General features: G+C 37.5%; 1 protein-coding gene across 3 annotated transcripts in view; it reads right to left on the bottom strand.

The window, feature by feature from the left end:
- cpne5a (copine Va) overlaps positions 1-26,476 on the bottom strand; it is an 84,754-nt gene that overhangs the window by 2,463 nt on the left and 55,815 nt on the right. For 2 of the 3 annotated variants that reach the window (XM_065246991.2, XM_065246992.2), the window contains 10 exons: positions 23,775-23,816; positions 21,298-21,373; positions 18,660-18,713; positions 16,682-16,743; positions 11,018-11,064; positions 10,688-10,869; positions 6,243-6,370; positions 5,400-5,502; positions 449-506; positions 104-177 (listed from right to left, as the gene is read on the bottom strand). In XM_065246991.2, coding sequence (XP_065103063.1) covers positions 104-177; positions 449-506; positions 5,400-5,502; positions 6,243-6,370; positions 10,688-10,869; positions 11,018-11,064; positions 16,682-16,743; positions 18,660-18,713; positions 21,298-21,373; positions 23,775-23,816 — 826 coding nt within the window. Of the gene's footprint in view, positions 1-103; positions 178-448; positions 507-5,399; positions 5,503-6,242; positions 6,371-10,687; positions 10,870-11,017; positions 11,065-16,681; positions 16,744-18,659; positions 18,714-21,297; positions 21,374-23,774; positions 23,817-26,476 lie in introns of those variants that run through there. The other variant, XM_065246993.2, reaches the window with a different exon arrangement.

Below are 26,476 nucleotides of genomic sequence, written 5' to 3'. Positions count from 1 at the left end.
CTTCAAGAACCTTCTTCATATATTTATTACTTTGACATTTCTTAGGTTATAAAAACACATGTTGACTGATAGTATCCATGTAGTAATTTTGAAAACCATTTACCTGTACTATGTCCCTTTCCGCCAGCTTTCCCCTGGACGATACTCTTACGTCATCACCATCCAGTTCGACCATGGCTATAAAGGAGATCATCATTACGAAAGACCATAAATTAATCCTAATAGCAGATGGTGGGCCGTGCTAATTATATTCAACAGCTGTGTCCTCCGTGAAGATCTTACTACCTGACATCTGTTTATCAACCCAAGACCTTAAACCTTCCCAATTAGTTGACTTTTTATCCAGAAACTCTATGAGTGCAAAACGTTAACTAGCATTGATGTATTCTGGCTTGAAACTAAAGTGGACGTGCTTATGCAAAAATATATTTTTTAAATCAGGTCTTACCATCAAACTCCGCCTGGCCAACTCCAACAATAATGATGGACATGGGTAGCATAGCCGCCTGACAGAAACAGAGAGAGACATTTAGCCAATAAGCACTCATGATCCTGATGCCTTTTTTGCATAAGCATGTTTCTATTAGATCCTTACAGAGTATTAAGTAAATAACATCTATATCCACAATAAAAGTATACATGTAAAGCTAAAGACAGAAAGCTCTTTCTTTTGGAACATGTCAAACCAGCCCCGTTTAAAAAAATGCTATGCATTATTCAGACTCTTCTGGATCATTGTTCTCTCTCTATGCTGGTTGTCAATATTCCTGATATGATGCCTGACTGACAGGTCAATCCCCTTTATCGGGATAGTATTCAGTTGGCTTTGAGGAGACTTACTATTGACACTGGATAACAAGAAACCACAGGATATTCAGAGAAACATAAACTCACTTCCTCCCCAAATTGACTTCCCAATGGGGTTGCAAATAAAATGTCGCATATAAAATCCATATACACAAAATCCCAGCAGAGCAGGCATAAAACAATAGGTTACATAAGAACATACAGTATGGAAGCAGGGATTATGATTCCTCTAGAAAATCTATTCTTTGAAACTTATAATGAAATACATTTTTAATGTATCAAATATATACTGCAAGTTCCATTAAATGCTCCTGGGAGTGCTTTTCTTCTTGGAGGGACCAGGAAAGCCAGTTGAAAGGAATGAATAATTTGTCAAATAAAGCTGGCCAGGCACACACCGTCAGTCACATTGATGCTGTTAGTTTGTAATGGAGTTAGAACTGAAATTTTCACAAAGGGACCACAGGCATGCACGCATACACACACAAACACATCACATGAGATGAAAAAGAGCCAAACACACACAACAAACAAAGTCTTCAAGTAACACTGAGAAGACCAAATGTGTAGGAGACCAAAGGACAGACTTTGAGGATGGGCCCTGAATGCCACTCATGCAGAATCCTTCAGAAAAAAACACATTCTTCACACAGCATTCTCAGTGCCAATGGGCAGAGATTACAAAAACATGTTTATGGGGGTTGGAAGTAGGTCAGCATTCCCCATAATGCTCAAGTGGGACCGAGGCGGTCATGTGTTGAAAGAAATAAAGCTGGGAAGACGAGACTAAACAAACACATTTCACACAAGCAGACTGCATGCATTTATTGCTCCATTTCCTTAAGCCCTTTCCTTCAAACGAGAGTCAATCTCTCGCTTTTCCCTCTTTTCCTTCCAACAATAAGTGCAGATTGGTGTGAATTATGTGATGCGACACATTTAGCCTATAATAAAATGTGAATGTTCACTTGTCCACTAAGGCAAATACCCTCTTGTCTGGCTTAAGTGTATTCTTAGATTATCAGTCACAGCTTACATTAGCATACATTATGGTATCAGCAAGGATAAAAATTTTATTCAGTCATTAGAACCACATTAAAGATCCGGTTCACCCAAATATGAGAAATTCTGTCATCATTCACATTTTTCATCATCAGCAACAAGAATTAATTTTATATTTGCTCCATACACAAAACTATTGGGAGGTTATGGAAGACTGTCATGTGGTCCCATGAGTCGGAAGTAGCAATTTTCTTATTTTCCTTGTGGTGATACTGTATAGAGTAAAATGGCTTTTGAAATAATAAAAGGTAGGGCTGGACTTAAATTTGTCCATTGAGATCTGATAGTATAATTTGAAATTGGGTCATGTTGCTATTTGCTAATCGTGCCAATCTTTTCTGGGAACCAACCCATAAAGAGAGATCGTTTTGAGGAGGGGAAAGATTTGTTCTTTGGATTTCAGATTATGAGGACACCTTCATTTTTACAAAATAATGAAGCTCACAGATAAGTCATTTGTAAAAAAAATACCACAATATTTCTAAACAAATGACAGTTTTTTTATTTCATTGCGACTTTAAGTAGCTACTATGTGTGTTAGTTATATTAAATCATTATGCATTAATTAATGTTCAGGGTTGCTGCAGGTTTCACCAAGTAAAATGTAAGACTTTTTAAGACCTTTTTAAGACCATTATGAGTGAAATTTAAGACCAACGCGACACAATGATCTCAGAAATTCTCAAAACATTATATTTTTTATTTTTATTATATCAATTTTTTTTTTGACAAATAAAATCCACTAATATGGAAAGATCAGTATGGTCAGCTGCTGATATGTGCCTTGTTAACATGTTTAACATTTTTCCACCCATACGTTATATGCATAAATATGCACTATACCGCCATCGCATTTATTCACCTCTCTAATTTCACAATAATTAAATGAAAATGAAATTAACCATTAAAAGGCTGTCCGTGGTTTGTTGTGTGTTGCTAACAAGGCTGTTTCGAAATAGATCATGTCTATTGCCAAATAACGTAGGCTAAGGTATACCAACATTGTGTTAAAAAAAGAAAACATCATGGAACATACTTTTAAAACATACTTTTTTCCAATAAACTGATGAATTTTGCATCAAATAGATGTTTGTTCCTCTTGGCAAATGCTCAGATAAGCATCGGGCTAGTTGGTTGAATCAACACTGAAAAGATTTTTGCTTTTACAAAACTGCATTTAAGGTTTGTTTCTCGCCAAACCTAACAGTATATATACAGTCAAATCACAACACCTGAAATATAGCTTATGGCATGAATTGCATGGATTATAATAGCCTACATTTGTATCCTCTTTAAAAAAATAATGATTAAAAACTGGTTTGAAATGCGATTCAGTGACGCGCAAAGTGCAGAACTTTTCTTTTTAGAGGCCCGCCCATCAAACACTTTCTTCCTCCGTCACTGATTAGTTCTACAGCATTTTAAAATACGATTTTATTTTTTTGCGGATAATGCTTTTCGGGAATAAACAGAGGAAAGAAATTTAAGACTTGGGTTAATTAAATTTAAGACCTAGGATGAAAATATGTCCGTTTTTAAGACTTTTTATGGCCTTAAATTTAACTTTCTGAATTTTAGACTTTTTAAGACTTTTTAAGACCCCCTTTTTTAAGACCCTGAATGTTATACCACGAGTCTGTTGAATGTTGTATTCTGATTCGCTGAGAAATGTTCCATAAGTATGCATTAATTTCTGATAACCGCACACCTAACTTGTCAAATGTCTTAAAAATAGGCACCAGAGCAATGTTTGTGGTAACCGTGGTATAAGAGGAATAATTGATTCCGGTCAAACCCGCGGTGTAACGGCACTCCGCGAACCTTGGGTGTGCATTATTTTCTTATAATTCAATGGCCCGTCGTCAATTATTCCTTACTTAACAGTTACGATGCATGATTTTATAAATGTAAATGGCGAAATCAACATGAACAAAGATGTATAAATGCTGTAAAAGTATTGTTCATTGATAGTTCATGTTAGCTAATGCATTAACTAATTGTTAACAAATACAACCTCATTATAAAGTGTTACCGTTTTTTGTTTGTTTTTTTAATCATATTTTTATTTATTTATCTGCGCTGTCAGGAAAATGGTACAAAAGCGGCCATTGGGATGGTACCCTTTAAAAATGTCCTAATATGTATGCTTTAGGTACAAAGGGAAAGTACTTTTTGAAAGGGTACTGCGCCTGTGACAGCTTTTGAACCTCTATTTTGAGTGGGTAAATAATGACAGAAGCTTAATAGTATGATGAACTATTGCATTAAATGCAGCATTTTAAAACAAATAAAAGGCAGGTGTGCAGGGTCCGGGAAAAGATCACAGCGCTTAGCAAATAGCAACATGACCCAACTTCAAGCGATCCAAATCAATTCTTGATGGACGAATTGAAGTCCAGCCCTACCTTTTTTCATATCAGAAGCTGTTTCACTCGGATATACCTTACCACGGGGAAAATAAGACAATCGCTACCTCTGAACATTGAAGAAGTGAATTTGCTGAGAGTGCAAAGAACTGGACAATGAAAGTCTTACTCTTCAAATCAGTTTGAAAAGATCAACAGCAAAAAGATGAATGTTCACAGCAGTCCAAGTAATAACTGTGAAACTGTGGTGCTGTGGAAATTCGCAAAATGTTTGCTGTCAAAGTACATGAACCCACATCAGAAGGAGAAGAAATTTAACCAGTGCAAGTTTATAGTGCATGTTACTTCAAACGCAGGATCTTCAGAATCACAGGTAGGAGGTGAAGAAGCAGGCGAGAAGATACAGAGCAGCAGGCAAGATCTTAAAAGGAAGGTGTGGCTGTTCTAATAATGTGACTAAACAGTCGCAAATTCCCTTTAAATCCAGTCTGCTGGGTAACCACGGCAACGTTGATAGATGGATCCCGTTAGTTGAAGAGTATTGCTTGCTTGGCATGTCATTTGCGATGTCATGAAGCACTAGATTTTAAAATTTTAAACATACGCTGGATCTGAAATCGCCTACTTCTATACTATATAGTAGGCAAAAAGCTGTAGGCGAAGGGAGTAGTATGTCCGAATTCATAGTTTTCGAAAAACCGCAGGTGAAAAGTACCCGGATGACCTACTACTTCCATCAAGATTTTAAAGTGTGCATTCGGCAGACATTTTACTATTCTTTGAGCTCTCGGCTGGTGAGTCACAAAACAAAGAAGAAGGAGAGGCGTCATCATATTCAAAATGTAAATAAGAAAAACACTCTTTCTTGTGGTTAAATTGCGCTTGAAATCATCCACGGCTCACTTGTTGTTATGACGACGTATGTCACATGATGCATAAACATGGTGGATATAGTATATCAGATATCAGTATTTCATTCACACTAACCATATTTCATTGTATGCGATTTCGGACACAGAGATAAATTGCATTAAGGAGACAAAGATAGAGAGAGAGAGAGAGAAAGAAAGAAAGAAAGAAAGAAAGAAAGAAAGAAAGAAAGAAAGAAAGAAAGAAAGAAAGAAAGAGAGACAGTCCACAAAGGATGGTCTTAGGATATCTCACATTGACAATGGCTTCTTTGGTATGAGCCATGTCTGATATCACACCGTCTGTGATGATGAGGAGCACAAAGTATTGAGAGCCATCCTGTACAGCAGCAGCATACCTGTAAACACACAAACAGAGTTGTGTGTAGAGCTGTTTTATATTTGCATTTGTCACAAACATCAGCAGACACTAATATGTTTAATATTACAATCACCTAAACTCAAAAACCACTTTGATTGTTTGCATTTAAACATTGTGGATGAATAATGATACAGTATAAATGATTGAACACTCAGAATTCAGGAGCTGAGTCTTATACATATATTTGCTTTGGGATATCCCTAAGCTATTGACACAGCTCTTCTGTCTTCATCAAAATCTCATAATGTTCTTTGTGATGCAAAAGAGTTTCCAGAAGTTATTAACAGAAGATCTGGGCCATCAGAGGTCCACAATACTGGCAGGAAATATTCATTCAATACAATTACACGCATTTAGCCTAAAAAAACAGCACACGACTTGCATCACTTTTTAACTGTTAAACTTAAAGATTTTGAATTAATGACATTTCTTAAATCTTACAGAGTTGTATTTTTTAACATGTGAAGGTTTAACCTATCAGAAACAAGTGGGAAAACACAAATGTTACTCAAGATACATTTTGTTTTACTAAAGCTGCAACCCCACCGCCAGAAGAAAGTCTGTCAGGTTAATTGTTTTCTCTCTTTTGAGCAGGCCTTTACATGACAGTTTTCTTTTATCCGATTGCTGCATGCTGTTTTAACCAATGATATTTTTTGCTGTCCCAGTGCTGATGTGAGTAGCATGCGTTTGTGAGTGCTTTCGCGTGTTTCTCACCTTGCTACATGGTTTATAACAGGAGCAAAATTGGTGGGTCCGTATAGCTGGACGGTCTTCAGACTCTGGTGATAAGCCTCAAGGATGCCCTCCATCCCATTGCAGTACGGATTATCTACATTGCCATTCTTCAAAGGGAACATTACAGATCAATCAATACTCAATCAAGTGTTCAATTAAGTGTGCTCATTTGGTCTTATCAAAACACTTTACATGTTTCAGGGTATTTATCCTATACAATGTCAGAATAAATGGTACTAAACTGCACATTTTCTGTCGCTGGGGTGGTACTCTCAAATATTCATTTTTGTATCTTTAAGGTTATACAACACATTGAAGTGTTATTCCTTTTGGGGTAAAATATTATACATAAAAATCTTTTTTAGGGGTACAAAACAGTTAACTTTACATTAAAAGGCACAAAATAGATCCTCACAGTGCAGTATTGTTAGCCTGGCTCCGCCCCCCTACGTGCTTCCGCTTAATTTTCATTTCGCTTCAGTACTACGTCTGGGACTGCTCTGTAGAGTTTTGTTTTCTCCTGCAAAAATCTGCAGGACCAATGAGCGAACAGAGGGGGGTGGCTAACAACGATGACGTTGAGGTCGTGCGTCAGTTTGAGTTGTAGTTCAGTAATGGCAGCGGAGAAAGACGTGAGAAAAGCTATTTGGTCCGTTGTTGCAAAACTGCCGAATATACAGAAGTTAAAGCCGGAGCAAGAACCAGGTTTGCTACGTTTTGTTTGTCTGATTATTCTGACCCAGTAGTGTGACCATACGGTTTCGGTGCATGATATACGTCACGACCACACGTTAGCGATCGCCTATGGCAGATCCTGAGTGACTCTGGGCAGATCCAGTAGTTTTACACTTCAACAGAGGACTCTCCTTAACAGAAGTAAAGCTTTGCAATGGAGCGTGGCCAGACTCTCTGTACAAATGAAATGAATGTACGAGAGTCTGGTTGGACCAGGCTATAGTATTGTACCCCAAAAGGTACAACATTGTATTATGTTTAGTATACCTGTAAAGGTACAAAACGGAACCTTAGGTACCACCCCATTGGCAGAAAATGTAGTTTTGTGCCTTTTTTTCTCACATTGTATATAACAGCTATATTACTGAAGAAGGCGTGTGATATGGCTCTATGCTTTATCATGTGACACAGGGATAAGAAAATGTTAACTTATGATGTAACACATTAGTATATGCATGAGTAATTCAAAGAGGCGTGTCTTATCGATTCAAAAATCTAAATTCTGAATACTTTATCTAGCAATTCCTTTACGGCCTCAGAAGTAATGAATCAAAACTTGGAGTAAATTTTCCCGCATAAAATAGCCTGGGTTTCCCCATGCTGCCTTGCGCGCAAATTTATTCACACTGCAAGTCTAGCATGGAAACTATGGACCTTTTTTGCCCCTGAAATAGGGAACCAATCACAGAACGGGGAGGGGGCAGCAAGACGATGACGACGTCTATGCGACACACCGAAGCAGTTTTGTTTATCCAACGTGGGAGCAGACGCGAAGTTACTTTTCAATGCAGCCTTAGATAGTGTTCTAAGTAGTTTTGAATGCAAGTTTATTTTAAAAAAAAGAGCAACTTTTGGTCTTAAACAATTTCATATCCAAGAAGGATGTTTGACATGGCAAGACATGACAGACACAGAGTTTTATAGGACCAACCTGCTAGGCATCGTGTCGACGAAGTACAATTAACTTATAAATGGTAAGTGGTATTTTTTTTATCATATTGTCATTATGTACTGCGGTTGTCTCAGTGCCACTAAGTTGTGTTGCTTTTCAATATCAATACACAGCTACTGGTTTAGTTGCATGGCTTTCGTCTGTGTGCACACGTACCGATAAAAGTTGTTTGCGTTTGAATTCATGTCGCTCGACATACGTCATCTGGTATAATTGAAACGATTGGCTATGAGCTACGTACAGACGCATTTGATAGACATTCGTAGCGCCCAATAAACGGCTCTGGGCATTCGTAAACCAGCATATGGGTCCCAGACCACGCGATGAGACTGGTCTGGTGTTAGCTAGGCCAAGCATAAAATAACTTCAGTGTAAAAACAGAGAAGTTAAGAGGTGGAAAGGAGGAAAAGAGAGAGAAATTTTGTGAGGAAAAACTAATTAACAGTGAAAACATGCTGCTAAGATGAAGCTTTGGCACAAGCACATCAGGATTGCTTGGGCAATGATAATGAGTGCAATGAGAGCTTTATTTACACATTACATCAAAATGTACCCATGCATTACTGATTAAAATAGCATAAACATATACACAAACAACCAAATGAATATTAGCAAACACAACACTGGCACTTGAGTACCTGTATAAGATGCGTATATAAATTAAACCAGTGGTTCTCAAACTTTTTCCGCATGCAGCCCCCCTTGTGTACGGTGCATTCCTTCGCGGCCCCCCAAAGAAAATTTATGACAAAAAACTGTTCTAAAATTTAACATTTTAATTAAACAAAACATATTAAGTTATACAAAGATGTGCTGTTGGTTAGTAGCCTTATTGTTTTTAGGTTTAATTACACAGAATTCATGATAAATGAATGTATTTTATAAAATGTCATAAAACTGGGGCCCCCATGGCACCATCTCACGGCCCCCCTGGGGGCCCCGGACCCCAGTTTGAGAACCACTGAATTAAACTATAAAATAATTTTACAAAGTAGGGATCTTTTTCATTAAATCTCTTCTTTCTGTCAGAATGTAGACATATTTTTCCATAGACTGTAAAAATAGATGGATGTAGTGTCTGTGACGTCACCCATAGGTTTCTGAAGATCATTTTTGAAGCTTAAAGTAGGCGGTGTCTGAGAGCGTCAAAGTGCCGGAAGTCATTCATTTTCAATGGCCCTGTCCCGAATGGCACACTCCGGACTTGTGGTCCTCCTCAGAGTCCACACTTGGATGACATCATGTAGTCCAGACTTTAGGGACCCTTGATGCGAGTCCACGTGGGTGCACCGGAGTCGTATTTTGGGACAGACAGAGCGTCACACCGGAAATAGGAAATAAGTGAGCACGCGCAATTTAAGGCCACGAGATCGAAAGTCCACATGAAGTGCGCCATTTGAGACAGGGCCAATGAGAGCTGGCGGCGAGCAGCGGTGCGGCACGTCATGTACGGTGTGAGCGTCGAGGAGAGTTTAAATCAGCTTAACTTTACGGTAATGTGCTATGATGCAGTTCAGCGGCAACCAATCAGAAGGCGGAACCGTTTGGTGGCAACCAATCGGAACACTGTAAAACCTAACAGTTAACTTAACTCAAACCATTTAAGTAAACTGGTTGCATTACACCATTTAAGATTTAAAACACATACATTTAAGTACTGTGAACTTGAGTCATGTGCAACTATGCACTTATATTTAAGTAGTGTGAACTTAAATATAAGTGCATAACTGCATATGACTCAATTTGTTTAAGTTCACAGTACTCAAATGTATGTGTTTTAAAACTAATGCAACTGGTTTACTTAAATGGTTTGAGTTGAGTTCACTTTTAGGTTTTACAGTGAAGGTGGAAACCTCTGCTTGAGAGGAGTTCAGAGAACGCATTCGAGCGTCAGAGCGTCCACTACACCTTTTCTATAGCGTCGTTTGCAGGGCAGCCAGCCCAGAGCTTTTATTGACGCTCTCGCCGCTGGGGGTGTGAAAGCACAGTTACTCGCGGATATCCGAAAATGGGTAAAGGCTGGGGGAAGCTAAGGTGACTGGTTGCTGAAACCACGCCCACCTAGCTTGACTCTAGTGACAGCAGTGGCCACGCCCTTAATTATGCAGAACAAAAAAAATGCACCCCCTCACAGTTGTCATGAAGGGCAAAATTAGCTATATAGACCAGGCTGTAAACACATTATTTTCTACTGTAAAGTTGGCCATTTTACCATGGAGGTCTATGGGAATTGACTCCCTTTTGGAGCCAGCCTCAAGCGGCCAGTCGATGAATTGCATTTTATATCACTTCCGTATTGGCTTCATCAGAGAGATCGGAAGGCTGTCCCACATATTTTTCTTTAAAAAATTGATGTAATTACAGTACTGTTTGTTTTTCGCTTTATTTTAATTATAATAAGTTTTAAATTGGTCCCAGTTATTGATTAAAAAAATAAATGTACAATTTCTGTTCATATAAACATATCATCACTATCATAGTAATCATCACTAGTGAATTATTTCATAGCGAAAATGTTATGCTATGTTAAAAACCAATCGCTTGTTTTGTACCATGGCTCAAGATGGCTTGCAAATTGACAAACACAACACTATTCACTTTTCAACACTATTCATTCTTGCCCAAGCATCTGAATAACATTGCATGGTGAAAACACAGGAGCTAAGCAGAATCAACTCTGAATATTTGCCAGCTGACTATGAAATCCACATAATCTATCATATCTAGGAACACGTACCAGGGGAAATTCATGGGAAACCCTGCCATCAGGAGGAAGTTTGGCTCCGAAGCCCAATGCGGGAAACATCTTATCGCTATCATAGTCCTGAATGATCTCTCCAACGGCCTTCAACGCCATGGCGTACGCGTTCATCTGATAGGGGTTCATGTAGTGCAGAGAGGTGGACTGTGAAGGGTTCCCTAAAGTGTACATAGAGAGAGAAAAAACAGGTAAGAATTAACTAAATTTGACTTTTATAAGTGCCGTGCTGATTCTGAACAACACGAAGAAGAACGAATCTGGGAATCAGCAAAAAAATCAACATGAATACAAATACTAAATCCTTACCATTGGAAGCAGTGAAATCAATGGCCACTGTGAAATGGATCTGTGTGCTATGGAGAGCAGAAGAGAGAGACAGCGGTGACTACTATCGTTTCATTAAAACCAACATGTGAGTACTTGACAGTTAGGCTTAACAAAGCCGACGGATTCAGATTCACCCCAAACTATGGTGCGGCTCACAGCTGCTGCTTTAAAACACTTCAGTACAAAACGCATAGCTCTCGCCCACTGTGTGAGAGGTTGCTGTAATTACCATCTCCAGCTCGGCATTGTGCTTTCTTTCTCACCTGACAGGCAGACAGCCAACCTCCTGTTCAACAGCCAGACATTCAGCTCTGCCCACTGGACACATCTGCCTAAACATACTTTCTCTAGATCCGCCACAATAATCAGGGACACTGCGGCAGCGGATGCTTTGTGCTTTGAACTCTGTTCTATAATCAGTGGGAAGTCCAGCACAGTCATGGATTGCAGGTGCTTGTCCTGCAGAGTAACTGACTGGAGAACAGTGCATTCACTAGACACAGTATGAAGCCAGTGATTACCCACTGATTTTGATGGTTGGACTATAAAGAGTTCAATGGCCATCAAAGCTTAGCGCAGAGACACATCTTTGAAATAATAACCCTCTGAATCACAAATGGTTTGACTCACACTACCCAAAGAAAAATATATGATATAGTGCTCTACAAACCAGTTGTTGTTTTTGCAATGGTACTGTATAATTACCATAAATATAATTATTTAAGTACCAAGCATCAGTCAGAATTCCCAACATTTTCATTTTTGGACTCCACTGTATACAGGCAGATTCAAACACTGGCATTTTGAAATGGTCAATAAAACTGTTTTATAGTTTGTTTTAGTCATCTCTTGCATTACAAAACAGAAAGCCCTACAAACTAATCAAAGGTTTACAATCAGTGATATTAGCATACTGAAAACCCCTCAACAGATCGAAAAACATATATGGAAGAACTATTTTAACAGCACAAGGAAGTACAACACTTGTACAGATCACCACCATAAAACGCTGTGAAATATCATTATGACACATCTAATATCCAATATCTGAATCTCAATGGCGTTCCCCTTTCAGCGTGAACTCTGAATACGCTCTCTGAATGAGGTTTGGGTCCAAATGAGAAACAAGATCTGGATGTGATATCGAAAAACGAGGTCTGTGAATATTTATGAAATATTTCCACACAGAGAAATAAACCATCCTCAGGTGCAAGTGGTAATACACCAAAGCAGCTCGTATGGGATCGGATCAACCAGTCGGAAGGCTGTCATTCATATGTAAACCCTGCGGTGACTGATGCTTCCCTAAGCACTGATCAGTGGACAGTAATTATTCACATCCGTATACATTCGCAAACATGATCGCATATCGCGTAAACAGTGTTTTTGGCTAAACTCAATGTTTCAGAAAACCCAAGGGTATTGCATTTATTCAAAGACCTTGAGGAGGAGGAATTAAAACAATATCCTTTTTTACCTGGCCTTTTTCCAACTCAGCACAAATATTAACAGGAAGTGGAGACACAGCACAATGCTAATTATCAAGCTTTGTTTATCCTGCTTTATCTTCGTTCGTCCTATCCAGTCCACCTCAAAGTTTTTCCGATTAGTGCTGATGTCTCCAGGCACAAAGTCAGGGCTGGTGCATTAATCTGCATTATACTGGGAATCTCAACAGCTCTTCTGGTGGAGACGAGAAACCTCAAGAGTGTTGGACCAAAGCACTTATATGAAAGACATTTGTCTTAATGATCGAATTTCGAATGTCAGCTATAGAAGCCAAAAGACATTGTAACCTTGGATTATACAGAATGCTAGGATTATTACGGTCAGATCAGCTAAAAAATTGTCAAAAAATGTCTGTCACTGGGGGAGTACCCTTTAAAGGGCTTATATGATGCGATTTCATGTTTTCCTTTGTCTTTGGAGTGTTAAAAGTTGTTTGTGCACATAGAATATCCGTTAAGTTCCAAATATTAATGTCTCAAACCCAGAAAGAAACGTCATTCAAACACGCCCCACATATCTATGTCAGAGTGTGGGAAGATTTGCACAATACCTCCTATATGTATACAGTATGCAAAGAAAAAAGGCAGAACTTTTATTCTCGCTGTAGTATTGGTAAGGGACATAACATTTCCGTCACACGCTTAAGGTATTCGGCCAATCACAACGCACTGGATAGCCAGCCAATAAGAGCACACCACATTTCAGAACGATTTTTTGAACCATAAGCCACGTAAACACATTGCATTACACCACATACACAAAATACATAATGCTCTTTTTAGCAAAATCATATGACCACTTTAAAAGGTCCTATTATGTACTATTTAGGTACAAATATGTACTGTATACATATAGTACCAATATGTACCTTTGAGATACTAATAATCTATATTTAATGCACTAATAAGCTCTCTTTGGGACCAATATGTACCTCTGTGGTACTAATATGATTTATTTAGCTGCAAAGCTGTATACGGGACAGTGACAAAAATGGTTTGGCAAGATGAGAAATTCAAAAATCTTTAAAAACACATCAGGTTTATTTCAATGCACATATTTATTTATGTTAATTTTAAGCAATGAAAAAACAGTTGCATTTTTATGAAAGTTAAGACTGAATGGACCTGAAAATGTCAAGTGTAACCGCCAATTGCGCCAAAGAATGAGAAATATCAAATATTTTATCGACCTTAATGGCATGTAAGCGTAATCATTTTAAAATATAATTTTATTAGTCATTTCTGAATGTAAATTTTAATGCATTTTTGTAATATTTGTCCTGACATATGCTGAAAACCGCTCTGTTTTCTAAATAATCTTTGACAAATGTCAAAATGTATGTCAAAAAAATCATATTACACTAAACTACACGATTATATTTTATTCCACTTTTTTCATAAATATATTTTTATAGTTACACCAATTGACACAGACCGGTTACACCACATTGACATTCTTGCAATTATTCCCCAAATATTTTCTCAAAATGAAATAAAACCTATATTTTAGACTTGGTCCTCAAAAAAGAGAATGTATGCAATTTATTTAAAAAATGTAACCCTTTTACATTTAATTGAACCATACGGACACAAAATAATTAATTAATGTCACGTCATTGACCCATACCTTTTGAAAGGGTAGTGCCCCATTTATAGCTAGGGTACATATTGTGGCCATTTTTTCAAAAGTTTGAATTTAAATAACAATAAGTGGTCTATGCAGCAATTCCTTCCGGCAGACCATTTCTTTTCAAAACATAATTAAACATTTAATATGATCCTTGGAAACCACTTTAACATTTTACATTAACTCCACAATGCAGCTCAACCTTTATGATCTGTGGTATAATTAACACTTTAGGACAAGAGTCTTTCACACGGTCACAGCTGAATCCCTGTCACTATCTGAACCAGGATATGATTTAAGAGTGAAGCTGGTTATTTATGGTCCTCCTTATATAGATCAACAGAAGGAAACCTGTAGCAATAGGAAATCCATACAAAGGTGTGTTTTCAGCATCAATACTAAAGGTCAGAATCTGATGGAGAAAAATAACAAAGGTGAAAATCTGACAGAAAGCAGAAAGTGTTGTGAGGTGGTGTGAAGCGCTGATGTCAGAGTGATATGGATTATTTGAGTGTAAAAGGTCAGTGCGTGTCCTTCAGATAGTCACAAATAGACAGTTTACACTCCAGCTGTCTTTCTTACTTTCACTCTCTCGTGTTTATTTACAGGCTTTTGTCACTTTTTATTGATGGACACAGCGAGGGATTATTGGGGAAAAAAGAGGTGAGATCAGGGTAAGACACAGGTCGGATCGAAACTGCTCTACATGTTAATAAGGAAAGCATTTACATCAGAAAATGTTTCTGTGGAATTCTTTGTCAATGAGCCACTTCAATTTGCAATTCATGAATCTGAATTTTATAGCGTTTCTCAAAAAAATCTATTTGTGAATTTCCACCTATTTCTTATCAAATATAAAAAATCAAGAAAGTGTACATATTAGACACGAAAAAATAAAAGAAAAAAGTGCATAAGAAGTGCTAGAGGATTACACAACTCTAATAAAGTACAAGCCACACAGAGCATATCACCAAAGTCAGATCACTGCTGAGAAAGTCTTTGAAAAGCCTCTCTGCCTGTCTCGCTCTCTTAAACAGGATTGCCAGACCATCACAGTAAGATATACTGCACGATATTCACCAGTAAAATGGGAACAGTTTAGTATCTCTGGGAATGGGACTGGAACCAGAACAGATGCTGATCAATATCACTATAGGGCAGAGACAGCCGCACATTTAAGACCCTAAGTGCTGTTAAATTTATTCATTCATCACATTCATTACCTACTGCTGTGGTGACGTTTTTAATTAAAAAGTATATTGACATAACCAACCAATTAACCACAATGCTTAATTCTTAACAAAACCAATAAATTGGATGCCAATTCTTTCAACCACCCAACCAAACCAAACATACAGTACAGCAGTGGCGGCCGGTGAATTCTTTTTTCGAGGGCACTCGATGCAAAGTTCGTCACAACACGTATGTAGCCCGTCATGTGTGTGGTTCGTCATTTCAAAATATGGTTCTGCATGTCGAGTGAACCTATATCACGTGTCAGGTCAAAATAAGTGCCTGTTGCAGGATTTATAATAAAAGAGATGATTGCGTTTTCCAGATACTCGCATAATCTCCTTCGTAATCAGAGTTTACTGTTAAGGGAGTGTCTTGCGTGTATTTTGTGAACGTGAGCGTCTCTTTTATCATAAACGGTTTTGACGCGTGTGTAGCAGGCACTTATTTTGACAAAACACGTGATGCACATGGTTCACATGATGCAACAAACACATATTTTGAATTTGCGCCCCTCAGAAAAGCAGTCATGAGCCGCCACTGCAGTACAGTATGTGGGAATGTCATGAGAAACTATTGATAATATATATATTTTTACATCAGATTATCATGTTAGGATGTTATACAGATATTGAACCTGAATGTCCCCTATTGCTCGTCTACTGTACCACTTTGTACCTTAATATGTGACCCTGCCTGTGAAAATCCAGCTACAGACATTTTTTGTGATTAATTGTTAATTATTGATTTAATATTGACTGAGTGAGGTCAAATTAGACTTTAGCCTGGATTTCACAGACAGGGTCACATATTTGTACATTTTCATAACAACAAAGGAAAGTTATACTTTTTGAACATTTTGATGGTTAAAAAATGTTTTCCACCATCCTCGCTTCCTCATAGAAAAATAAGCCTTTCATCAAAGTAAACCTGGCAACCCCAGACTGATGATTACTATAACTACTAAAATAGCCGTGTTTGTTGTGCTAGTTTAGCATTTAAAGGGTCTTTTGGGTCTTGTTTACCGGAGCCGTTTTCAAAGCTGTCTGATGCCATTACTGTGATAACATTCTGATAGCTTTGCAAAAATGCTGACCTCTATATCAATCCAGTTCTCTACAAAAAAAAAACATGTGGAAATGCATGAAATGTCAACCATAATTTAAGAAAAATCTCAATGCCTCACAATTATTAGAGATGCACGTTCTTATTTATGTGTGCATATCTGTGCTTAGGTGTACACATGCAAACACTTGTGTGTATTTTTGTCCATACCCTGCTTTAATGTAGTCCAGGAATGTGTGTTCAGCCTCCACACTGAACGAAAGCAATGTCACCTGGGGAATTGAGTAACAAAGAAACAGACCATTTACACATGCTGAACAGCGTAAGCGCACACACTGCATCAGTCACAATCTGTCAGTATATTATTCAAACACACTCTCAGTCATCAGTCACACGTGCACTTTTCTATCTGTGTCGGCATTAAATGACCAGGATATTTCTGTGTTGAGAGAAAAACAGGTGATATACTATTCATTTCAGTGTTGATTACCATCTCTGAAACCAATTCAAGCCTTTCTGGATCATCAATCACTGTAATGTCCTCATTGCTCTCCTTATCAATGCCTGATGCTGCAAAGGACTAGTTTCAATGGTAGGTAATGTATGTGACTGAAATCCAGATGTTCTGAGTCCTTATTGAATGTAGCTGTCCAGTAAATTCACAATTATATATTGGGATATTTTTAAAGGAAGAGTTCACCAAAATATGAAAATTCATATCATACAAGATGTACAGTATATAGCTTCCTTTTTAGATGAAAACAAACAAATGATTTTATATTAAATGCCTTATGTTGCAAATAAGGCCAGTGGGTTAACAATGTATTTTGAATATATATAAAATCATCTTGTACTGAATGTTTAGTAAGGCCAAACAGGATTTTGGTTTGAAGCGATGAGGTTTTCTTGTGCATTACCTTTACATTTATTACTAACAATTTTATACAAAACATCATACAGTACAAATAAGGGAGTATTTAACACAATGGGCCCTATTTTAACGATCTGAAACGCAAGTGCGAAGCGCAACGCGCAAGTGAGTTTGTGGGCGGATCTTGGGCGCTGTTGCTATTTTCCCGGCGTGAGAAATAACTCTTGCGCCGGGCGCAAATCAATAAGGGGTTGGTCTGAAGTAGGTTCATTATTCATAGGTGTGGTTTGGGCGTAACGTCAAATAAACCAATCAGAATGCTATCCAACATTCCCTTTAAACGCAAGGGTGCAAGTTCCATGGCGGGTTACTATTATTATGACGGATTTACCAGGCGCACGCCAGGAGCGGTTCACAGCCGAGGAGACCGACGTTCTTGTAAATTCCAAGCTTGCCAGCATAAATCGGGCACGCCGTGTAACGGGAGGTGGATCTGCCTACACATGACCTGACGCCAGCAGAGGACATCGCTGCGTCCACCCTCACTGCTGAAAGGGTTTGGCTGCTTTGAAATCGGACCCAAGAAACGCAACCAAGGTCCAACCCCAAAGTACTCTTACAAATCAAGTTCATATACATTAAGGTTTCTTATGAAAACATTTTAATTATTATTTACATAAAATAAACGTAATACAGCCACACAACAAACTTATGAAAATATTTTAATTTTGCATGAGAATTTTTTAACGCAGCCACACAATAAATAAAAACTATCACCACAATGCTCACCACTATGATTCCCCTTATCTCGTGTATTAATATTTTTTAGTGTAACAATTTATGATTTGCAAAAATAACTGTTGCATCTGTGTAGATTAGATAAGCAAAGTGTATGCGCGTTGTGCACGCTATACATTATGGTCAAGCATGCGCCCTTAAAATAGCATAATGAACCACGCGCAACGCGCCACTGACTTTAAACTTTTTTTTTCTGGTCAGTGGCGCAATTGTTTTTTGAAACTGCAAAATAGCACCAGGGATGGTTTGCCCCGGAACACGCCTCCTTTTTTGCGCTGAACCGCCCAGGGAGCGCAAGTTCATTCCCTAGTTTGCCGACGTGCATCTGTGAAGGGAAAAACCCGCTGTGCGCCGGTGCAAAATACGAATGATACATGCGTCACTGACAAAGTCAATTGCGCTGGCTGCAAGATAGGGCCCAATCTGACATTTTACCAAAGTACTTTAACATCAGTAAAACCTCTGTTCTTTAAACAATATACTATATGTATATATTTAAACAGTATGTTGACTACTCACAGTCCCCGAGTTGATGTATCTCCTCTTTTTTAGTTTCTTTTTGGAGTTCACCACCTGAAATAGCAAAATCTTTAAAAAATATATAGACATGCAAATATATCAAATGAAAGAACAGACACTCTGCTTTCAAACAAGCAATAAAACAAACAAACAAACAAAACAGGAAAAACGTTTCATCCTATATTTTTTTCTCTGCTTATAAATCTTAAATATGTTTATCTTCAAAAATATTTTTTTTGCAAAAATCTGAAATGATTGCATTTTTGGTGAAGGAATTTGTTAGAGATCAGATTCAGAACGATTATCAAAACATACAGGGAATATAAAATTAATAAATTATTTTTTGCTTCAGTTTTTTTATTGGGTAAGTGCCATCTAGTGGATAATGGCAGTAATACAGATGACCATAAAAACTCATCAGGAACACGTTTTTTCATGCAAATGTTTTCTCTTAATTGAAGATATAACTCGTCAATGGCATGGAAAGAGTTAAAAAAAGAGTGCGTGTGTGAGCAATAAAGAAAAAGCATGGTTCTCTGAGATCAGGGGCCCTATTCTAACGATCTGAAACGCAAGTGCGAAGCGCAACGCGCAAGTGAGTTTGTGGGCGGATCTTGGGCGCTGTTGCTATTTTCCCGGCGTAAGAAATAACTCTTGCGCCGGGCGCAAATCAATAAGGGGTTGTCTGAAGTAGGTTCATTATTCATATGTGTGGTTTGGGCGTAACGTCAAATAAACCAATCAGAACGCTATCCAACATTCCCTTTAAACGCAAGGGCGCAAGTTCCATGGCGGATTGCTATTATTATGACGGATTAACCAGGTGTACGCCAGGAGCGGTTCACAGCCGAGGAGACCGACATTCTTGAAAGAGCAGTCAAAGACAGAGAAGTTATTTTGTATGGGGATAGGAGAAACCCGCCCAAATCAGCGCAGGTTAAACAGGCGTGAGAGGAAATAGCCACAGTCTCATCAGCTGGCATATCGTTGTGCCAAGCGCTACAATGATGTCAGGAGACCGGGGAATCCCAAGCTTGCCAGCATAAATCGGGCACGCCGTGTAACGGGAGGTGGATCTGCCTCAGGACCTGACGCCAGCAGAGGACATCGCTGCGTCCACCCTCACCGCTGAAAGGGTTTGGGGGCTTTGAAATCGGACCCAAGAAACGCAAGCAAGGTCCAACCCCAAAGTACTCTTACAAATCAAGTTCACATACATTAAGGTTTCTTGTGAAAACATTTAAATTATTATTTACATAAAATAAACGTAATACAGCCACACAACAAACTTATTATTATTAACTTAAAATATTTTAATCGTTATTTGCATGAGAATTTTTTAACGCAGCCACACAATAAATAAAAACTTTCACCACAATGCTCACCACTATGATTCCCCTTATCTCGTGTATTAATATTTTTTAGTGTAACAATTTATGATTTGGAAAAATAACTTTTGCATCTGTGTAGATTAGATGCAAAGTGTATGCGCGTTGTGCACGCTATACATTATGGTCAAGCATGCGCCCTTAAAATAGCATAATGAACCACGCGCAACGCACCACTGACTTTAAACTTTTTTTTCTGGTCAGTGGCGCAATTGTTTTTTGAAACTGCAAAATAGCATCAGGGATGGTTTGCGCCGGAACACGCCTCTTTTTTTGCGCTGAACCGCCCAGGGAGCTCAAGTTCATTCCCTAGTTTGCCAACGTGCGTTTGTGGAGGGAAAAACCCGCTGTGCGCCGGTGCAAAATACGAATGATACATGCGTCACTGACAAAGTCAATTGCGCTGGGTGCAAGATAGGGCCCCAGATCTGTTACTTCTGTAGGAGGGAGAATTTGAAAGAATTGTTTGTGAGTTAACATCCCAGCTTGCATTTATTATCATTCCACTAACATAACTGATCTAAATGCTTTTGAGAAATCCAATTCAGGTCGGTTAGACACACAACCACGGCTAACAGTTTAAAAACCAGGACACTGCTGAAGTGATTTGTATGGATTGAGGTTTGGCTGACCCGGTTCTGTAGCGTCTCGTGTTGTTTGCAAAAACCAAACCCTGAGAGACCCCAGATCCTTTCAGCCAACTGCTGACTGTCACACTCCTTTAAGACATCTCACCACGCCCCTAACTCCCCACTGGGGTAAAGCTAAGGTGAAACACACACACTTTCACACTCACACACTGCTTACCCTTACAGATGAAGAGTTTCATTGCAAAACGAGTTGGTCATTCCAATTACTATCAATTCAACTGCAGTTGGTTTGTTTTGATTTAAACCTTCATAACTTAAAAAATACAGCTAGCACCATAAAAAATAATAACATGATAACATAATAATAAACATGTTTTGACAAAAATGTTAAAAACTGAGTTATCTCGTTTTGCAACGAAACTCTTCAAATATTAAAACACTGGCTGATGGTGTCCACAACCCAAGTTTACCAAACTTTTAAAGATATTTCCCATACCAGCTGCTTTTATTTCAGATTCCAAAGCACCACAATGTTGTGTAGCTTCAGAGATGCCTATGCAAATATTTAATGACTACAATGATTTTTACTATTAGAAATGGTTGAAATATTCATAAATGAATCATTTATTTTGATATAAACTGATAAGTATCTGAACTCACCTCATATACATTGAACTGACTCTGACCGCGTGAAAGCTCTCTGTAGCTGGTAGTGAACTCGCCAATGAAATCATGACTGAAACACAAAGAGACACGATTACCACCAGGAATGATCAATGTTTATTACAGATTAAAGCAACAGTCTACCTGCAGATTTGTGACCCAGTATCACAAAACAGATATCTACATATCATCCTATATGATGTAAAGATCATTCTGTCACAATTTAATCTTGATACCTTTAATATTGACTGAGTAAGACCAGAGTTTAAAAATCAATGTGAAGTTAATGATAGAAATTAAACTTTGATGCTCCTAATCTCATAATTAAATTGAGATCTTTATCCTGGATATCACAGACAGGGTCACATTTCACAAAAGGGAAAATCTTTCCCTGTAACTATAGCACTTTTTGAGGCTGTTTACACCTGGTATTAAGATGCACTTTGGTCGACCGGATCACAAGTAATCGAGAGAGACACATTCACGTTTATGCCTAAATCCGTCTCTTTAGTACACTTCTGTCCTGATTTTCTGAGGGGTCTGTCCCTCTGCTTTTGTTTAAACGCGAGCGGGAGAAATGATGGGTTTAAATGGACACACACTTATATTAGGTCAGAGTCCATTGCATTTTTCACATGTAGGGGTTTGCGGGGCAAAAATTAACGCGGGGTTAGTTGTAACACGGACTGTTTACATTGTTGCACAAGGAAGAGTGTTTTGTTTTTACAGTATTTTTTCACGCTGCCGGAAGACGATCTCCCGCAAATTATTGGAAATGTATAATGTTTTTCCAAAGAGTTATTGATGAACGAGTGTTTTGGTGGCATGCAAGTAAATTTTTTCATCATATGTTTTTTTTGGTTTCTAAGTTGGGTGTGTAAGATACCAAATCCAATGCTAGCATTGTTTTGAAATATGTCTGCAGCGCTTAGCAACTTTTTTGGTGGGCTTGAAAATATTTTGACCCAGCGGGGTTAATTGTAACGCTGTGTTACAACTAACCCCTCAGTACGATATGAAAACCGCTAACGTTAGCGTAATTCTTGCCGTTGTTTTAAATAGGCTACACACTAATGATTGCTGGCTGCCAACAAAACAAATGTGCCTGTCTTATCAAAAATCATGTGTCACATTTATTTTTGTTCATATCTTTAATATTGATTGATAATTCACGTTGATGCTCATTATCTCAGAATTTGATTTTGAAACTGTAGTATGGTTATTACAGACTGGGTCACATATAAAAAAAAGTTTTGTCATAATTGTGCTGCTTTTTCTCACATATTCAGTCATTTGTATCCATTTATAATTGAACTATTGTTAGGATGAATGAATACAGTGTGGATACCTGTCTATTATAGGCAGATATATACTGTAAACAATATCCACTTCAAGTATAAGGACAAAATAGTATTGAAATATTTGCCCGCAAACTTAATTTTTAGCAAGTGTTACAACTAACCCCCCTGCCTGTTACAATTAACCCCACCTATTGCACTTCTGTCAAATTTGATGTAAATGTCCAAGAATGGTAAGTACTACAAACAAACTTCAAATGTTCATTTGTAGCAGAGATGTGTGTGTTGCTTGGGTAAAAATATAATTAATCAAACTCAAATATTTTTTGAATGATTGAGCCAAAACCAAAAAAAGTTAGGTTGTGCCCCACTCTCCACTATATGTAAGAGCTTTCTCTGATATTTCAAGCAATTGATGAAAAAAGTAACACATTTACAAAAACTAACAAATAAAAGTGGTGGAGAGCAGCCACTTCAGTTTTATCAATGAAAGCCTAAATATTGCGCTGAACACCGTGGGTGTGCCCTGGAAGTCATGTCCAATAGAAAAACATTGTGCTCAGTACATTACATTAGATCAATAGACGGAGAGTAGGCGTTTTGTGGCTTTCGGCCACATGTGCATCCGCACCACAAAAGCAATCCAATCGAATACGTTTTATACGTTTTGTCCGTAAAGTGGACAAGCTAAAAAAAAGTACACCACATTTACACCTGTATTTAGCATCGTCCACTCGTCCAATCGAGCAAAATGCATCTTAATGCCAGGTGTAAACAGCCTCTGCAAAGAGCAATCTTTCTTCCAACCGAATCTGAAGACTTTTCAGCTCCTGTGGTTTTATTGTGATCCAGTTGAGGCACACATCATATTCTCAGCAGAGAGTCTCATCTAGCTATTGTTTGCGTACTGTATTATTTGACATACTGATTTTTGCATATTGTTTAGTGCACATATTCAGATGCACAGTAGATCTTCAGAAGAAACTCCCAATGTTAATAAAAACAGACTGACTGTGTGTCAAAAATTGACTAATTATGTGGTCTTGTGTGTAGGGTTAGGTGACAGAACAATATTCATTCATAAAAATATGATAATACTATAAGAAGTCTTCACTAAAATTTAGTTTTTATAAGAAAGATCTGTGCATGTGTACATGTGTGTGTGCATTTCTCTACCTGCCATCTCTGTCCCAGTCATATACCTCGACTTTAATCGACCTGAAAAATTCACAACAAAGCATTTCGAATCACAGTGTGGTATAAGTTGTGCATGCATGCCATAATTTATGTATACAAGTACAGTATGTACTTCTCCGTGCACCATTATAAAGACAGGCTAAATTAGAAAAGCAGCATCTGAATTGTTGAAAGCGTTTTGATTAAAAACAGGTTGAAAAGACTCCCTCACTGTGCTTTTCATCTCCATGCTAAAACCAAGCAATTAGGGGCCATTATCCAGACAGTGCGCTCAAAATGAAACAGCGGTCGGCAGGGATTGTAGTCTTTGGCTGAGCCGTGAAGCGTCACTTCACCTGACGCGATACAGGCGAGTTTAATTTTAACATTAATTACATCTGAAGTTTTAAATAATTGGAAACTCATTTTGTTCAAATCAATTTAATGCGATCAATTACACAGAGTCAGGTGAGATTTGTAGCCTTGTAAATAAAAAATGGCTTTTGAGGGTAATAGCTTTAAACGCTGTAAGGCGCCAAACAGTCCAACACACTTGCAATTACAAAAACTATGGATGTGTTATGCATTTAACGCTGTACTTTATTGAAAAACAGATATCTGTAAAGATTACAGAGAGTCTAGTCAAGGATTGCTTTTTGAACACAGTTACGTGCTAACCAAAGGTGCGTTTGTGCTTTGTAAATCAGTCAAGTCGGGTTTACATCGCATTCACGAGCAGCACAGAAGCAACAGTGTAAATTTCAGTATGGCATTTATTACCAATGGACCTTTATTGTGTTATATTTTGTAAGTAGTGGGTAAACAATTAATCATAAACAAAAAGTGCATAATATATTTTGTGTAATTATTATGTATAATTAAGTACACATATACGTGTATACATTTAAGAATAAAAAACATATATATATATATATATATATATATATATATATATATATATATATATATATATAAATAAATATATGAAGAATTTGGTTCCAAAACGCAATAAATGCCATTTTTGAAAAAAAAAATATTTTCTGCCAGAATCAATATTATATCAGGTCAGTATTTAAAAGTAAATTCTTAATTTTACGCAAAATCCAATATCCGCTGTGTTATTCTGTCATCTTTTCTCCCTTTTTCCCAAAACGCGATAAACGGCACTCCTCCTTTCTACAGAATGCAATAAATCCGCTCCACAAATTACAGCGCACCATTCCACGCAATGTAAACAAACAATGGCGGCGCGTTGAGTACACAGAATCTTAGTTTTCCTCATCTACTTTCTACTTCGTGATCAACAAACAAACAAAAACAAAATAATACTTTAATGGCATTGATAAACCTGTGATGGTTTTCTGTAACGGGAAAGAAATGTAAGTCATCAACATCTAATAATTTACGCGAGAGGCACTCGGGAGACGGGTGCTTGTTCTCCCGGCAGCATCAAGCTCTGTCATGCTAACACATTGACCCCAGGGGATCTTATGAAAAACTTTCCATAATTTTACTCAAAGTCAACGAAAATCGAGCAGGACCAAAACATTTTACAGCTGATCGCTGTGAAAAATGTTAAGCGACGACGTCAAGTATAACCGCAGCAATGACAGTTATGGATTTGAATTTTTTTATGTTTTTATAACCTAAAGATGCTGTGTGAAAGTTTGTAACAGAAAATAGTGGTTTCATCTTGTCACTTTCTTGGTAAAGAAAACATGTTTTTACCGAAATTTGTCAAAAATGGATTTATTGCGTTTTGCAACCAAACTCTTCATATACATGTAAATGTTTCTTAAATGCATACATTTGTGTATGTATTATATATACATAATAAAAACACATACAGTAAACACACATATATTATGAAAACACTCACTTTTATTTTGTATTCGATCAATCACAATTATTTGCTTGCCTTATGTATATTATCATTGTATCATTTTACTATTTGTGTATGATTTGTACTTATTTCTTCCCATCTCTGTTTTGTGCTTACATGTACAAGTATTCAGTGAAGCTGATTTGCAACAATGAATATTGTAAAAAGCACCACAGAAATCTGATGCTATAGGGGACACAAATACTGCAAAAATGTATCCCTTGGATAAAAGCATCTGCCAAATGCATAAATGTACATGTAAATCTAAATTGAATTTTATACTGACACTGCCTTTCTGTAGCATAAAAAACTGCAGCTCAAAAATAAGTTATCTTTAGGTCAATAAATTAAGTATCATATTTTTTTTTTAAGTATACAAGGTACCAAACTATCAATATCGAAGAAATTTTACAAACGTACAAAATTTTTTTTACAAAAAATTATATTAAAGGTAAGGGACCACATTTACATCTTTATCTATCTGTACCAAACCCAAATACCCAATTTGTGGAAAAACATGTAAACTATTTAGATTCATTCAGACATACAGTACCAAATATAAAATGCTGTTCGCTTATCAAGCACAATAGATGTTTCTTTGTCAAGCATGGGTTTGCTACATTATTTTATGTTGCTTCATAAAAAAAGAATGTGCTGATAAATGTGTTTATAGTGCATCCTCTTCTAATTTTCCTGCTGAGTGCAGCGTACAACTTCCAGAAAAATCTCATCCCTAAAATTCTACTGTGCATACAGGCAGCAATAATACTGTTACCCTTTAATATATGCTCTGAATCTGTCTATGCTTATGTGTGCGCTG

This window comes from Paramisgurnus dabryanus, chromosome 11 (assembly GCF_030506205.2).
Source record: "Paramisgurnus dabryanus chromosome 11, PD_genome_1.1, whole genome shotgun sequence".
In the NCBI taxonomy this organism is placed as follows: Eukaryota; Metazoa; Chordata; class Actinopteri; order Cypriniformes; family Cobitidae; genus Paramisgurnus; species Paramisgurnus dabryanus.
Note: the sequence above shows the minus strand (reverse complement) of the source record. Positions and strands in the feature narration are given on the sequence as shown.